The sequence below is a fragment of the Lepidochelys kempii genome, chromosome 7 (genome assembly GCF_965140285.1).
Source record: "Lepidochelys kempii isolate rLepKem1 chromosome 7, rLepKem1.hap1, whole genome shotgun sequence".
Lineage (NCBI taxonomy): Eukaryota > Metazoa > Chordata > Testudines > Cheloniidae > Lepidochelys > Lepidochelys kempii.
The window spans coordinates 124,679,295-124,696,369 of NC_136386.1; the positions used below are offsets into that span (position 1 = coordinate 124,679,295).

At 49.7% G+C, this 17,075-nt stretch overlaps 1 protein-coding gene across 2 annotated transcripts in view; it reads right to left on the reverse strand.

Moving 5' to 3' along the window:
- The window catches only part of ARHGAP19 (Rho GTPase activating protein 19), a 61,535-nt gene extending 50,343 nt beyond the window's left edge, over positions 1–11,192 (reverse strand). Inside the window, exon 1 of one of the 2 annotated variants that reach the window (XM_073354614.2) lies at positions 10,996–11,192. In XM_073354614.2, the coding sequence (XP_073210715.1) occupies positions 10,996–11,153 (158 nt within the window). In that variant the 5' untranslated portion in view covers positions 11,154–11,192. The remainder of the gene's footprint in view (positions 1–10,995) is intronic. The other variant, XM_073354612.2, reaches the window with a different exon arrangement.
- Between the last annotated feature and the right edge of the window lie 5,883 nt (positions 11,193–17,075).

The following is a 17,075-nucleotide window of genomic DNA, read 5'->3' on the forward strand; positions in this document are numbered from 1 at the left end:
TTCCATGGTTGGTGGAGTCAATATTTCAGGGAAATCTGTGCATAAAACTTGTCAGTGTGGGCACTATTCTGAATCATTAGAAGGCGAGTGAGTTAAAAGCCCAATGAGCTGAGAACTAGGGACACATTTCCATCCTCTCACATCTCAATATACTGCCCTGGCAACAAGTGCTGAGGAATCACCTCTAAAAGGTGGAGGAGAAGCCATGTACCCCCAAGACTGGGAGGATCACAGCCACCACTCCTAGGAGAAAATATAGGGTAGTGGGGGTTGGAGACTCTTTTTTGAGGGGTACAGAGGCATTTAACTGTCCCCCTGACATGGCATCCTGGGAGGTATGCTGCCTGCCAGGGGCCCGTATCAGAGACGTTACAGAGGGATTGTCGAGGATCATCCGGCCCGCTGACTCCTACCCCATGCTACTCATCGCTGTGGGCACTAATGATACAGCAAGGTATGACCCTCAGCTGATCAGAAGTGACTACAGGGCTCTGGGAGAAAGAGTGAAAGGGTTGGGAGCACAAGTGGTGTTCTCTTTGACCCTTCTGGTCAAGGGTAGGGGCCCAGGCAGAGACAGATACACCCCGGGGGGTGAATGCCTGTCTGCGAAGATGGTGTCTCCAGGAGGGCTTCAGCTTCCTTGACCATAGGATGCTGTTCCAGGAAGGATTGCTAAGCAGAGATGGGGTTCACCTATTGAGGAAGGGGAAGAGCATATTTGGATACAGACTGGATAACCTCATGAGAAGAGCTTTAAACTACGTTCAAAGAGGGCAGGTGATCAAAGCCCACAGGTAAGTCAAGAACAGAGAGACCTGGGAGAAGTTTTGCAATTTAGGGGGAGCATGGGCTGTTATAGAAGGGATAAAGGAGAGACAAGACAGAACTGTGGGGAAATTAAACCAGTATCTTATGTGTCTGTATACTAATGCAAGAAGAAAGGGGAATAAGCAGTAAGAACACAAAATACTAACAAACAAACAATAGAATAGTTGGCATCACAGAGCTGGTGAGATAATATGCATGACTGGAATATTGGCATAGAAGGTTATAGCTTGCTGAGGAAGGACAGGCAGGTTAAAAAGGGAGGAGATGTTGCCTTAGATATTAAAAACATACACAATTGGACTGAGGTTGAGATGGGAATAGGAGACAGACTTGTTGAGAGGCTCTGGCTAAGGATAAAAGGGGTAAAAAACAAGGGTGATGTTTGATGGTCTGTAGTAGACCCCTACCATGACAAGAAGAAGAGGTGGATGAGGCTTTTTTCAAATTAACAAAATTATTTAAAGCCCAGGACTTGGTGGTGATGGGGGACTTCAACACCCAGACATCTGCTGGGAAAAACAACACAGCGGGGCACAGAAACTCCAACAAGCTTTTGGAATGTATTGGAGACAATTATTTTATTTCAGAAGGTGGAGACAGCTACTAGGGAGAGACTGTTCTAGATTTGATTTTGACAAATAGGGAAGAACTGGTGGAGAATTTGAAAGCGGAAGACAGCTTGGGTGAAAGTGATCATGAAATGATGAGATTCTAAGGAATAGTAGGAGGGAGAACAATAAAATAAAGATAATGGATTTCAAGAAGGTAGACTTTAGCAAACTCAGGGAGCTGGTAAGTAAAATCCCATGGGAAGCAAGCGTAAGGGGAAAAACAATTGAATACAGTTGGCAGTTTTTCAAAGAGACATTATTAAAGGCACAAAAGCAAACTATCCCACTGTGTAGGAAACACATGAAGTATGGCAAGAGACCACCCTGGCTTAACCAGATCTTCATAATCTAAAAATCAAAAAAGAGTTCTCTAAAAAGTTGAAACTAGGTCAAATTACAAAGCATAAATATAAACAAATAACACAAGTATGTAGGGACAAAATTGGAAAGGCCAAGGCACAAAATGAGGTCAAACTAGCTAGAGATATAAGGCTAACAAGAAAACATCCTATGAATACATTAGAAGCAAGAGGAAGACCAAGGACAGGGTAGGCCCGTTACTCAATGAATGGGGGAAAACAATAATAGAAAATGTGGAAATGGCAGAGGTGCTTAATGACTTCTTTGTTTCAGTTTTCATCGAGAAGGTTGGTGGTGATTGGACATAACAGTGAATGCCGGTAAAAATGAGGTCGGATCAAGAGAGGCTAAAAATAGGGAAAGAACAAGTTAAAAGTTACTTAGACAAAATAGAGGTCTTCAAGTCACCAGGGCCTGATGAACTGCATCCTAGAATACTCAAGGAGCTGACTGAGGAGATCTGAACCATTGGCAATTATCTTTGACAAGTCATAGAAGACGAGAGAGATTCCAAAAGACTGGAAAAGGGTAAATATAGTGCCCACCTACAAAAGGGAAATAAGTCCAACCCAGGGAATTACAGACCAGTCAGCTTAACTTCTGAACCCAGAAAGAATCATAGAATATCAGGGTTGGAAGGGACCTCAGGAGGTCATCTAGTCCAACCCCCTGCTCAAAGCAGGATCAATCCCCAACTAAATCATCCCAGACAGGGCTTTGTCAAGCCTGACCTTAAAAATATCTAAGGAAAGAGATTCCACCACCTCCCTAAGTAATGCATTCCAGTGTTTCACCACCCTCCTAGTGAAAAAGTTTTTCCTAATATTCAACCTAAACCACCCCCACTGCAACTTGAGACCATTACTCCTTGCTCTGTCATCAACTACCACTGAGAACAGTCTAGATCCATCCTCTTTGGAACCCCCTTTCAGGTAGTGGAAAGCAGCTATCAAATTCCCCCCACATTCTTCTCTTCCGCAGACTAAACAATCCCAGTTCCCTCAGCCTCTCCTCATAAGTCATGTGTTCCAGTCCCCTAATCATTTTTGTTGCCCTCCGCTGGACTCTCTCCAATTTTTCCACATCCTTCTTGTAGTGTGGGGCCCAAAACTGGACAGTACTCCAGATGAGGCCTCACCAATGTCAAATAGAGGGGAACGATCATGTCCCTCGATCTGCTGGCAATGCTCCTACTTATACATCCCAAAATGCCATTGGCCTTCTTGGCAACAAGGGCACACTGTTGACTCATATCCAGCTTCTCGTCCACTGTAAGCCCTAAGTCCTTTTCTGCAGAACTGCTGCCGAGCCATTCGGTCCCTAGTCTGTAACGGTGCATGGGATTCTTCTGTCCTAAGTGCAGGACTCTGCACTTGTCATTGTTGAACCTCATCAGATTTCTTTTGGCCCAATCCTTCAATTTGTCTAGGTCCCTCTGTATCCTATCTACCGCTCCTCCCAGTTTAGTGTCATCTGCAAACTTGCTGAGGGTGCAATCCACACCATCCTCCAGATCATTAATGAAGATCTTGAACAAAACCGGCCCCAGGACTGACCCTCGGGGCACTCCGCTAGATACCGGCTGCCAACTAGACATGGAGCCATTGATCACTACCTGTTGAGCCCGACAATCTAGCCAACTTTCTATCCACCTTATAGTCCATTCATCCAGCCCATACTTCTTTAACTTGCTGGCAAGAATATTGTGGGAGACCGTGTCAAAAGCTTTGCTAAAGTCAAGGAATAACACGTCCACTGCTTTTCCCTCATCCACAAAGCCAGTTATCTCATCATAGAAGGCAATTAGATTAGTCAGGCATGACTTGCCCTTGGTGAATCCATGCTGACTGTTCCTGATCATTTTCCTCTCCTCTAAGTGCTTCAGAATTGATTCCTTGAGGACCTGCTCCATGATTTTTCCAGGGACTGAGGTGAGGCTGACTGGCCTATAATTCCTAGGATCCTCCTTCTTCCCTTTTTTAAAGATGGACACTACATTAGCCTTTTTCCAGTCGTCTGGAACTTCCCCCGATCGCCATGAGTTTTCAAAGATAATGGCCAATGGCTCTGCAATCACATCCGCCAACTCCTTTAGCACTCTTGGATGCAGCGCATCCGGCCCCATGGACTTGTGCTCATCCAGCTTTTCTAAATAGTCCCGAACCATTTTTCTCCACAGAGGGCTGGTCACCTCCTCCCCATGCTGTGCTGCCCAGTGCAGTAGTCTGGGAGCTGACCTTGTTAAGATAATGGAGCAAATACTTAAGCAATCAATTTGCCAACATCTAGAAGATAATAAGGTGATAAGTAACAATCAGCATGGATTTGTCAAGAACAAATAGTGTCAAACCAACCTGATCACTTTCTTTGATGGGTTACAAGCCTTGTGGATGGGGGGAAGCGGTAGACGTGGTATATCTTGACTTTAGTAAAGCTTTTGATACTGTCTTGCATGACCTTCTCATAAACCAACTAGGGAAATGCAACCTAGATAGAGCTACTATAAGGTGGGTGCAAAACTGGTTGGAAAACCATTTGCGGAGAGTAGTTAGTGGTTCACAGTCATGCTGGAAGGGCATAAAAAGTGGGGTCCCACAAGGGTCAGTTCTGGGACTGGTTCTGTTCCATATCTTCATCAATGATTTAGATACTGGCTTGCAGAGTACACTTAAAGTTTGCGGATGATACCAAGCTGGGAGGGGCTGCAAGTGCTTTGGAGGCTAAGATTAAAATTCAAAATGATCTGGACAAACTGGAGAAATGGTCTGAAGTAAATAGGATGAAATTCAATAAGGACAAATGCAAAGTACTCCACTTAGGAAGGAACAATCAGTTGCACACATACACAATAGGAAATGACTGCCTAGGAAGGAGTACTGTGGAAAGGGATCTGAGGGTCATAGCGGACCACAAGCTAACTACGAGTCAACAGTGTAACGCTGTTGCAAAAAAAAAAAAAAAAAAAAAAAAAAAAAAAAAAGGCGCAAATATCACTCTGGGATGTCTTAGCAGGAGTGTTGTAAGCAAGGCATGAGCAGTAGTTCTTCTACTCTGCACTGATTTGGCCTCAACTGGAGCAGTGTGTCCGGTTCTGGGGGCCACATTTCAGAAAAGATGTGGACAAACTGGAGAGAGTCCAGAGAAGAGCAACAAAAATGATTAAAGGTCTAGAAAACATGACCTATGAGGGAAGATTGAAAAAAATTGGGTTTGTTTAGTCTGGAAAAAGAGGACAAAGGGGACATAACAGTTTTCAAGTACATAAAAGATTGTTCCAAGGAGGTAAATTGTTCTTGTTAACCCCTGAGGATAGGGCAAGAAGCAATGGGCTTAAATTGCAGCAAGGGAGGTTTAGGTTGGACATTAGGAAAAAACTTCCTAACTCTCAGGGTGGTTAAGCACTGGAATAAATTGCCTGAGGCTGTGGAATCTCCATCACTGGAGATTTTTAAGAGCAGGCTAGACAAACACCTGTCAGAAATGGTCTGGATAATACTTAGTCCTGCCACGAGTGCAGGGGACTGGACTAGATGACCTCTCAAGGTCACTTCCAGTCCTATGATTCTATGACTAGTGGTATCTGGACAACAAGGCAGCATCTAGCAGTCCCTGGAACAAAGTTACTTAAATCCTCCTATACAGTCAGTACCCAGACAGTTTATTGTAACGCAACATGGAATACTTACTAGTAGAGGTTTCCTTCCCAGTAGTGTGCGGCTAGCAATCCACCTGGGTCTCAGGGAGTGTCTCTTCATGGGTCTCTGGCTCAGGTGTGCTGAAAATATCGTAGCTGTCTGGGGAAATTTCTTCACAGGGTCTGTGGCCAGTTCTAAACAGCCACAACATAGCAGGATTCTGCGGTGACCTGGCAAAAATCCAATCCAGCTCCTCTGAATATGCACATGTAGCAGGAGCATTACTGATGGGCTTGTTTTGGTCCCTCTTTTGGTCCCGTTTTCATAGTTCTGCTTGAGCTTTGGTGGGCACAGGGGTGCGTCCCAGGAGTGCCCCTTTTCCCACAATTGTTCCAATAGCCACTTGTAGATATCCACATCCTGGTAAGGGCTGTTAAGATGGGGGTTGACATGCTCCTCTCCCCAGAGGGCAAAGACACCCAGGCCCTCCAGATAGGACCACACAGAAATACAGGCACGGCTGCTAGAATGGACTTCAGGTATGTGAACTTACCAAGGGGTAGAATCACAAAGGGGCATACCTGGCCATATGCTAGCCATTAAAGAGAGGAGAGAGACAGAGACAAGGTAGGTAAGGAAATATCTTTTATTGGACCAACTCCTGTTGGTGGAAAGTACAAACTTTAGAACCTGAAAGTTTGGACCTTCAACCAAACACCAAAAGAAGTTGGTCCAATAAAAGATATTACCTTACCTAGCTTGTATCTCTCATTTCTTGAGATCAATGTGGCTACAACACCACTGCAAACAGCATTTAAATAGGCAGGTGACATCTGGACAAGAGGACCCTGGAGCAGTGGAGGGCACATGGGTAAACAGACAGGCTAGTCTAGGTATAAAGTACTACAGAGTGGGATAGCAGTGGGAGGACATCTTGAAGTGAGGTAGTTAATTCAAAATGGGGATGTATCCACATGAACCATATACCAGAATATATACTCATTCCCGACTAGTGTTATGCCGCTTGCAAAGAGGATTAAAGCAGGATAAGACAAAAGATAAATCAAAAAATAACTTGTATGGATGCAAGGCAGTTGATGTCAGGGGGAAAAAAAGCTGTCCTCAGAATCTGGAAATTGGTGGGGGGGTCCCCCCACCCTGAAACATGTATTTTGTGACTGAGCCACGACCAGAGGGATGCATCAGATTTCTCTTTCATGTACTCAACCAAGCCCAGGGAGCACTGACTGAGATTCCTGCACTATCAATAATCCCCTCAGCACTTTTACAAAAGTAAATTACACACATTAAATCAAACATGTTAAAAAAGTTCCAGACAGAAGTGAGTCTAAGGAGGGTCCTCCTCAAAGGGCCTCTCCCACCCTAAAGCATGAGCCAGCCCATAACCCAGCTGTCCCCTGCAGGGTACCAACCCCACCCGCGAAATGTTGAGAAGTCTCCACAACAAAGCAGAATAATGTCAGGATCAAAGCTGAGCTCTGGCAAACCCGGGGGAGAAGCCAGGTCCAGAGCCACCCAGAACTTCCTGCCTCAGAGGATCACACCTGCCATGTCATTACACAGGGAGAGAGGGGAGGTCTTGCTGGGAAGCCAAAGGCAAACCCATTAAAACGTCTCTTTGGGAGAGGGCTGGCAGCCAGTTACCCCTGTGCTGTGCTCTTAGTGAGCAGCCTGCCTCATTCTGCATGAACTGCCATTTCTGAATGGTGTGAGGAGAACGCCCCCACGTAGTGCACACTGCTCTCACCCAACCAGGAGGCGGGAAAGGCCAGGAGCACTGGAGCGAGGGCTCTGCATCAGGAAGAGAAGGATGCAACTTTCCTGCCAAGTGCAGATAATAAAATAGCGTCGTCCTGAGAAAAGCTGCAGCCCACAGAGGCGGAGGATCCCGCCAGGCCATAAGCCTTTGAAACAAACAGCTGGATGGGCTGCAATAGCCTCCATCGTTCTCCCCAAACAGAACAGGGGGTGTGTGGCACCTAAGAGACTAACAAGGTTATTGGAGCATCAGCTTTTGTGGGCTACAGCTCACCTCATCGGATGCATGTGTTACCCGTCGGATGCCACTTATATGGTGGTGACCAAGAGGATTTGCTACCCTGCCCCACAGGGTGATGGGGCTGCAACACCCCCTGTGGGAGAAGCCAACACTTGTGTTGGCAAACAAAATGAAAGCCAAAACCTCAAATAAATGTGTTCATCTCTAGGGTGCCACAAATCTTCCTGTTCTTTTTGCGGATACAGACTAACAGGGCTGCTGCTCTGAAACCTGTCTTTTTCCCAGTTACTTCCCCCACACCGATTCATACAGACAGCTTGGATTATGGAGAACAAAACTCTGTATGGAACAGAGAAGGGGCACTGTGAACAGTTTAGAGAGTAATTTTATGCAAGTTTGGTTCAGTTCTGCAATTTAACCAGGATGTGTGCTTGCTGGCTCTATGCAAGGGCCTCACAGAAAGCACAATGCCTGAAAGCAACAGAATGGGAGTGACGCAGGCAAATGGACCTATCTCCAGAAGCCAAAGTCCCAGAGCCAGAGGTGAGAGAAAGAACTAAAGGAGAATAGGTTCTAAAGTAACTAAGAGAAAGCTGCATGAACCTGCTAAAAAAAAAATTATATATAGATAGAGAGAGAGAGCGCGCGCGCGCGCGCGCACTATTTGCTGAGGAGGGAGAAGTGTCCAACACCAGCTATGGCCAGGAAAGGAGCAATGGGGGCCAAATGTGTCACATCATCAAGACTTGGTGGACTTCAGTGTGACTGCTACTTAATACATCAAAGAGCCATTTCAGTGCCAATCTGCCCCCCCCCTTTGTTTTCTCCACTGGTTATACACTTAGATGAGCTGTCCCTAACCCCCCCCCCTTACTTGTCTGTGTCCCCACACCGGGGCAGTGGGGGGGGGAGGAGGGGAGAAGAGAAAGAGGAGGAGGAACAGCGGTAAGGTGGTTAAGGCTAAGGCCAGGTTTGTGGCCGGGAGAGGTGCCACAGCCAGGGGCCGAGGCTGGAGCGGGAGCAGAGCTGCAGCCAGGTGCGGCTCCGCTTCCGGCTTTGCCCCCAGCATTGGTCCCAGGTAGGGAATGGAGCCACAACCAGCGGCTAGTGTGGTGATGGGAGTAGAACCGCACCAAGGCCGGGACCAGGGATGCAGCTGGAGGCAGGAGCAGAGCAGGGGAGGGGAGGGGAGGGCTTCATGGCGCTCCCTCCCCACCCCTGGGCAGGGTTTCTTGGGCTGCACCCCCCCCCCCCCCGACACTCCTCCATGCCTCCCTAGAGAGGTTGCACCCCACACTTTGGGGACCCTCTGGCTTACACTGTAAGCTATTTGGGGGCAGGGGCTTGTTATTTCCTGCACACAGTGCCCAGCCCAATGAGGAATCAATTCCTGATTGGCACCTCTGGACACAAAGACACACCCCAGTTCAAATGTGGGGTGACATTTTACACAGTGCCACGAACATGATCACTAGAACAAGGACACTGGCTAGGCTGGTAGACGGAGGCACCTAGATGCTGCTTTGGATTGTGTGGGCAAGTAATGCTACCCCACCCCCTCTTCCGACCAGACAATGTACTGGAGTGTAGAAGAACAAGGATCCTGCTGTCCGAGCCCAACAAAGCCCTGGATAAGAACAGGAGGGGGTGTTACATGCAGTCATAGAAATAACTGCAGAAAGAACCCTGCTGGAGCTTGGGTCTGGAGGGTTGCCCAACAGGACAGGAATGTGTTGTGGGTTTTTTGTTTTTTTGTTGTTTTTTTTTAAGTAAGTCTGTCTCCATGCTAGATTTTAAGGAAGTGTCACTGCCCAGGGTGGGGGGTAGAGGGGTGAGTGATATCAAGATTGCCCTCAGATAAGGCATTTTCAGAGAGACAAGATGCACTGAACCAGGAGGCAGGAGCTCTGCCACAAGCTTCCTGCAGACCCACACACCACTCACCTCAACTCCAGTTGCCTCAGTTTTCCTCTCAAATAGGTATTGCACTTGTACTTCCCTCTTTTGGTTTGGCTGTTTAGACTGTGAGCTCTCTGGGGCAGAGGCGGTCTCTTCGTAGGCATTTGTACACAGGGTTAGTATAGCCGTATTGGTCTCAGGATATTAGAGACCAGGTGGGTGAGTGGATCTTTTATTGCAGTGGTTCTCAGCCCTTACAGACTACTCTACCCATTTGAGGAGTCTGCTTTGTCTTGCGTACCCAAAGCATCACCTCACTTAAAAACAACTTGCTTACCATATCAGACATTGAAACACAAAAGAGGCACAGCACGCTATTACTGAATAATGGTCGATTCTCATTTTTACCATGCAATTATAAAATAAATTGTTTGGAATATAAATATTGTACTTACATTTCAGCATATAGAGCAGTATAAACAAGCCATTGTCAGTATGAAATTTGAGTTTGTACTGACTTCATTAGTGTTTTATGTGGCCTGTTGTAAAACTAGGCAAATATCTAGAGGCGTTGATGTACCCTCTGGAAGGCCTCTCTGGACTCCTGGTTAAGAACCACTGTTTTGGTGGACTAATGTGTGCCAGCAAGAGAGACAAGCTTTCAAGCTCCACAGAGTTTGGAAAAACTATTCAGAGGGCGTGTCTACACCACGCAGCTTTTAGCAACAAGGCTGCGTCCACACGGCCTTGTCACTAAAAGTCAGCATGTGTAAATGCTCCTCATTGGCCCCCTTGTTGACAAAATACCACCCGCTGGCTGAGCTGGAGTTAGCTTTGTCACACTGCCATTTGCAAAACTTTGTGTCTTTGCAGTGTGTGGGGGTGGGGGGGTGGGGGTGGAGGCTTAAGTACCTGCGAAAGAAACGTTTTCTTCGCAGAAGGAGGTACTGCCCCGACGAAGTGGGCTGTAGCTCACGCTCAGATAAGTTGGCTAGTCTCCGAGGTGCCCCCCCCGTTCTTCCGGCACAGCGCAGACCCGGGCAGGGCGTCACAGCGCAATGCGAGGAACCGGGCGGGGGGGGGGGGCTTGCGGCACCCTGGCGACGGACCCACGTGCCGGGGCCTCCGCACGGGATGAAGCGGGCTCCCGCCCGGGCAGGCGGAGGCCCCGGCACGTGGGTCCGTCGCCAGGGTGCCGCAAGCCCCCCCCGGTTCGTCGGGCGGGTGCAGACGGACCCGGCCGCTGCTCGGGCGCCTCTCGGCGCAGCGCCCGCGGCGGCCGGTCTCCGCGGGGCAGATAACGCCCCCCCCCGGCCCGTATTTCGCGGGGCGGGCGCCGGGGCAGCTTAGGCGCCAACAGGCGGGCTCGTCTCCGAGGCGCCCCGAGGCCGCCGGCTGGGCTTGCGGCGGGCGCCGAACCGGCTGCGGCGGGGACACACGGGGGGGGGGGGGGCAGCGCAGGAGCCGCGGCCTGCTCGCGCCCCGCCAACCGGCGCCGGGGGGGGGGGGTTCGCCCCCAGCAGCGTTCTCCCTTCCGGCCCCCCCGGCCCCGGGTCTCCCTCAGGCCCCCGCCGGAGCCAGCCAGAGGCCGAGCCGCTGGGCTGGGCCGGGCTGGACCGGACCGGACCGGACGCGCACCTACCTGCCGCCCCGGCGCGCAGCGGCTCCTGGGCTCCCCGCCGCCATCTCATACCTGCCGCTCCGCTTCCCCATTGGCCCTCCGCGCCCCAGCCCCTGCAAAGCGATTGGCTGGAGCGAGCGCCGTCCCGGGGCGGGGCCCCCAAAGGGCGGGGCCGCCATTGGCCGGTTCGAATAGTCAACAGACGACCCGCGCGCTGGCCGGGCGGGGGGCCGCCGGGTGCGCAAAGGGTCCTGGGGGTTGTAGTTTTCCTGAGGGGGAGGGGGATCAGCAGGCCCCGCCCCCAGGCTGAGGACACGCCCCAGGGCGGGGAAGCCGCGGGGGTGGGGGTGGAGCAGCCCCTGCCTGTGGTGGGGGAGGGGGCAGGGGTTCCCCAGCTGCCAACGCTGCCTGGGCTGGCACAGGCCGAGGCAGTGGGGACGTGGCAGCCCCTCTGTGTGGCCAGGGGCAGGGGGGTACCTCAGGTCCCCCCCTCGCTGCAGCCCTCAGCACATGGGCAGGCCAGGGCCCCTCCAAAGGGGGTCGGGGTCCTTGTCCCCATTGCACAGCCAGGGGCCGCACAGGGGGAAGGGCTTGCCCACACCACAGGGCGGAACAGTCCGAGGCAGATCTGAGACACCGCTCGTACCCCCGGCCCCCCGCTCCGTTCTGCTGGGGCCACCCCGGCTGTTACACCTGGTTCCACTGACGTCAAGGCAGTTAGTCTGGATTTACACGGGTGCAGCAGAGCCCAGCCTGGCCTGACGTCATTCCCAGTTCACTGAGCAACTGAGGGGCGAGTCTGGCCGGGGAGGATAACTCCTACCTAAGTCAAACCAGGGGTCGGCAGTAAGAGGAGAAGTCACTGTGGGACCCATTCTCCCATTAGCCTACGTCAGAGGTTCTCAGACTGTGGTCCGCGAGCTCCATTCAGGAGGTCCGTGGACAGTTCCCTCTGAGGTGCCCGCCTGGGCGGCTGCACACAAGAGAACAAAGGGCCACCCACCTAATTAGTGGAGCCGCACAGGCATGGCTCCACTAATTAGGTCTGGACCCTGGAGAAGACGCACATGTAAGGTGGCCTTGGGGGAATAGGGGGCAGTGGGGTGAGAAGAGGGGGTGGAGGAAATTTTGGACATGCTGGGCTCTGGCAGCCAGAGAAAGAGACGGCTTTCCCCAGCTCCAGGGCTGTGGCTGCACTTTACAACAGCTAAGGGTACAAACAACATTTGGAAAGATCATTAAGTGGTCCGCGGAGACCCTCAGCAATTTTCAAGTGGTCTGCGAAAAAAAAGGTTTGAGAACCACTGGTGCGTGATGTAGGGGAGGGCAGAGAGGGAGCTGGAACTCACCGAGGGCCTTTAGAATTCCTGCCGTGGTGGCTTGGTTCCCCTGCTGAGGAAACCAGGTCCTTCACTCCGGGGTCCCCTTAGCTCATGTTGGTTACCTCCATGACGTGAGGGAAGGTGCCCAGCCAGAATCCACTCCCTCCCAACTTGCACAGCTCCTGTGCAGGGGAAAGGGAGGAACGTGCCACAGAGACAACACACATACAAACGTCCACCTAAGCAGGTAGAGGTCTGCATGGGGAGAGACCCTGCTATGCAGTTTTCAGGGGGATAATCTGGCTTGCAACATTTAAGGCCTGATTTCCAGAGGTGCTGAGCATCCACATCACCAGCTGGATTCAGTGATCCATAAAACCTCACCACCTTTACAAACCGGGCTCCTAGAGCCTGACAGAACATGAGCAATCAACAACACTGGAGGTGTAGGAAGAGCAAGTCATGCCAAAAACCTGGGTTGGTTTTTTTTTTGACAGAATTGACCATCTTTGGACAAAGAACACAGCAGGTTTCTGGCCTTAATAAAGCACCGGATACGGTGATTCACAAAATCATATTAAACGATAGAATTCCAGCTGTCTCGGATAGGAGCATGGTCACATAGACTAGAAACTGCTCTACAAATAACTAACAATAATAGAGCCACAAAATGACCATAGCATATGGACTGACTTGGAGGTGGGCCTGGTGAGGTGCTTCATGGTGGGGTGGTAGGTCTCATTTTTTCTTATTTATTAAATGAGCTGAAAAAGGGAGCAGGTCGCGACAAAATCTCCAGATGATGCAAAACTGAGAGAAGCTGCATCCGCCGGCGAGGACAGAGAAATTATACAAAAGGTCACGTATGTTAGAAATATTGGCAGGGAATTACAGATGAGATTCAACTTGGATAAATGCAGCTGATGCATCTGGGAAAATAAAACCATCTGGGAAAGAGAAACCTAGGAGTAAGGAGCAGACGGATGAGGAAGACAGTGAATGAGGAGAGTGGGCAGAGAATTAAGCAGCAGTTTGCAATGCATTATGCCAGAAAGAAACAAACCTGATTTGGGGCTGCCGAAGCAGTAGCGTGACACGCAACAAGAAGCTGGTATTCTGATGTACAGCCTTCAATACAGACAGACACAACTCTTTTATGAGGCCAGATCCTGATGAGATCTTGCCTTTTTTCTCAGTCCTCACTCAGGGAAACCCCCGTTGAAGTCTAACCTCTGACCCGAGTCAGCTACAATATTAAGCAAAAAAAAAAAAAAAATTCACAGTGGATATGACCTTGTATTCTGTGCCCATAGGATTTGCCACAGAATCCATCCCTGCCACAGAACTGTGTTCGTCAATCTCAGCCTGCATTTCCAACAATGATGTCTCAAGGTCTCTTCTGGTTGTACAGGTAACCTTGAAAACATGGGCCAGGTGAAGTGAAGCAGTGTTTTGGTCAAGAAGCAGCAGGCAGCCTGAAAGACTGGCTCCGAGAAAGGTGGGCTGCTCCATCATCACATGGGGTGTTAATGCCAAAGACTATTTAAATGTCAATATGTTTAACTATTTCACTGCCGATCTTTTAGCTAATGTGCAGTCTCACCATCTCCAGCTGCCTCCTTACTACCCTCATGCCAAAAGCCCCAGTGTTTGTGTGTCTCTCTCAAACGCACATGCAGCTCCCTTGGCCACTCCGATGAGTTACATATTCTCACTACCAACATCTAAAGTGTGGGACAGCATCAAATAAATGGAATGTAATATCAGAATAACTCAGAGGACACTGCTGATTGGATTGTGCACTTTCAGATTTAATTTAAAAACTCTCTTTTTAATTAAAATTAAGCTCCTGCCAAATTTCCCAACTGCTGCCTCACAGCCATGCAGAATCCAGGGACCATGCCAGAGACTCCAGGCCCAGCTTGCCATTGTATACCCAGGGTTTTGGATCCATTCTCTCCTTCATGGAAATACCGGCTCCAGGCTCCAGTGGGAGTTGTGTCTGAGTAAGGACCGGGAGATAGCACCATAAGGAGCTCAGGGTTTGCTCTGGGATTCTGTGGTATTTTGGGGAGTTGACTCCATGTCCCAAAGGATTTTGGGATTCGTATCAGTATCTTGCATCCATTCTTGGAACAAAGGAAACCTGATCAAACTGAGGTTGGGGGAAACCCTAACTGGAGAAGGAGGGAGCCATTGTCCTCCACCTGTTCCTATCTCCTGTTGCAATAGCCCTCCAAAATATTAGCCCGCCCAGAGAATACACAACTAGATTTCAAGCAGGTACAAAGCCTACACTAAGAACAGGAGGACTTGTGGCACCTTAGAGACTAACCAATTTATTTGAGCATGAGCTTTCATGAAAGCTTCTGCTCAAATAAATTGGTTAGTCTCTAAGGTGCCACAAGTCCTCCTAGAATCATAGAATCATAGAATATCAGGGTTGGAAGGGACCCCAGAAGGTCATCTAGTCCAACCCCCTGCTCAAAGCAGGACCAATTCCCAGTTAAATCATCCCAGCCAGGGCTTTGTCAAGCCTGACCTTAAAAACCTCTAAGGAAGGAGATTCCACCACCTCCCTAGGTAACGCATTCCAGTGTTTCACCACCCTCTTAGTGAAAAAGTTTTTCCTAATATCCAATCTAAACCTCCCCCACTGCAACTTGAGACCATTACTCCTCGTTCTGTCATCTGCTACCATTGAGAACAGTCTAGAGCCATCCTCTTTGGAACCCCCTTTCAGGTAGTTGAAAGCAGCTATCAAATCCCCCCTCATTCTTCTCTTCTGCAGGCTAAACAATCCCAGCTCCCTCAGCCTCTCCTCATAACTCATGTGTTCCAGTCCCCTAATCATTTTTGTTGCCCTTCGCTGGACTCTCTCCAATTTATCCACATCCTTCTTGAAGTGTGGGGCCCAAAACTGGACAGTACTCCAGATGAGGCCTCACCAATGTCGAATAGAGGGGAACGATCACGTCCCTCGATCTGCTCGCTATGCCCCTACTTATACATCCCAAAATGCCATTGGCCTTCTTGGCAACAAGGGCACACTGCTGACTCATATCCAGCTTCTCGTCCACTGTCACCCCTAGGTCCTTTTCCGCAGAACTGCTGCCTAGCCATTCGGTCCCTAGTCTGTAGCTGTGCATTGGGTTCTTCCGTCCTAAGTGCAGGACCCTGCACTTATCCTTATTGAACCTCATCAGATTCCTTTTGGCCCAATCTTCCAATTGGTCTAGGTCCTTCTGTATCCTATCCCTCCCCTCCAGCGTATCTACCACTCCTCCCAGTTTAGTATCATCCGCAAATTTGCTGAGAGTGCAATCCACACCATCCTCCAGATCATTAATGAAGATATTGAATAAAACCGGCCCCAGGACCGACCCTTGGGGCACTCCACTTGATACCGGCTGCCAACTAGACATGGAGCCATTGATCACTACCCGTTGAGCCCGACAATCTAGCCAGCTTTCTACCCACCTTATAGTGCATTCATCCAGCCCATACTTCCTTAACTTGCTGACAAGAATACTGTGGGAGACCGTGTCAAAAGCTTTGCTAAAGTCAAGAAACAATACATCCACTGCTTTCCCTTCATCCACAGAACCAGTAATCTCATCGTAAAAGGCGATTAGATTAGTCAGGCATGACCTTCCCTTGGTGAATCCATGCTGGCTGTTCCTGATCACTTTCCTCTCATGCAAGTGCTTCAGGATTGATTCTTTGAGGACCTGCTCCATGATTTTTCCAGGGACTGAGGTGAGGCTGACTGGCCTGTAGTTCCCAGGATCTTCCTTCTTCCCTTTTTTAAAGATTGGCACTACATTAGCCTTTTTCCAGTCATCCGGGACTTCCCCGGTTCGCCACGAGTTTTCAAAGATAATGGCCAATGGCTCTGCAATCACAGCCGCCAATTCCTTCAGCACTCTCGGATGCAACTCGTCCGGCCCCATGGACTTGTGCACGTCCAGCTTTTCTAAATAGTCCCTAACCGCCTCTATCTCCACAGAGGGCTGGCCATCTCTTCCACATTTTATGATGCCCAGCGCAGCAGTCTGGGAGCTGACCTTGTTAGTGAAAACAGAGGCAAAAAAAGCATTGAGTACATTAGCTTTTTCCACATCCTCTGTCACTAGGTTGCCTCCCTCATTCAGTAAGGGGCCCACACATTCCTTGGCTTTCTTCTTGTTGCCAACATACCTGAAGAAACCCTTCTTGTTACTCTTGACATCTCTGGCTAGCTGCAGCTCCAGGTGCGATTTGGCCCTCCTGATAACATTCCTACATGCCCGAGCAATATTTTTATACTCTTCCCTGGTCATATGTCCAACCTTCCACTTCTTGTAAGCTTCTTTTTTATGTTTAAGATCCGCTAGGATTTCACCATTAAGCCAAGCTGGTCGCCTGCCATATTTACTATTCTTTCGACTCATCGGGATGGTTTGTCCCTGTAACCTCAACAGGGATTCCTTGAAATACAGCCAGCTCTCCTGGACTCCTTTCCCCTTCAAGTTAGTCCCCCAGGGGATCCTGGCCATCCGTTCCCTGAGGGAGTCGAAGTCTGCTTTCCTGAAGTCCAGGGTCCGTATCCTGCTGCTTACCTTTCTTCCCTGCGTCAGGATCCTGAACTCAACCAACTCATGGTCACTGCCTCCCAGATTCCCATCCACTTTTGCTTCCCCCACTAATTCTACCCGGTTTGTGAGCAGCAGGTCAAGAAAAGCGCCCCCCCTAGTTGGCTCCTCTAGCACTTGCGCCAGGAAATTGTCCCCTACGCTT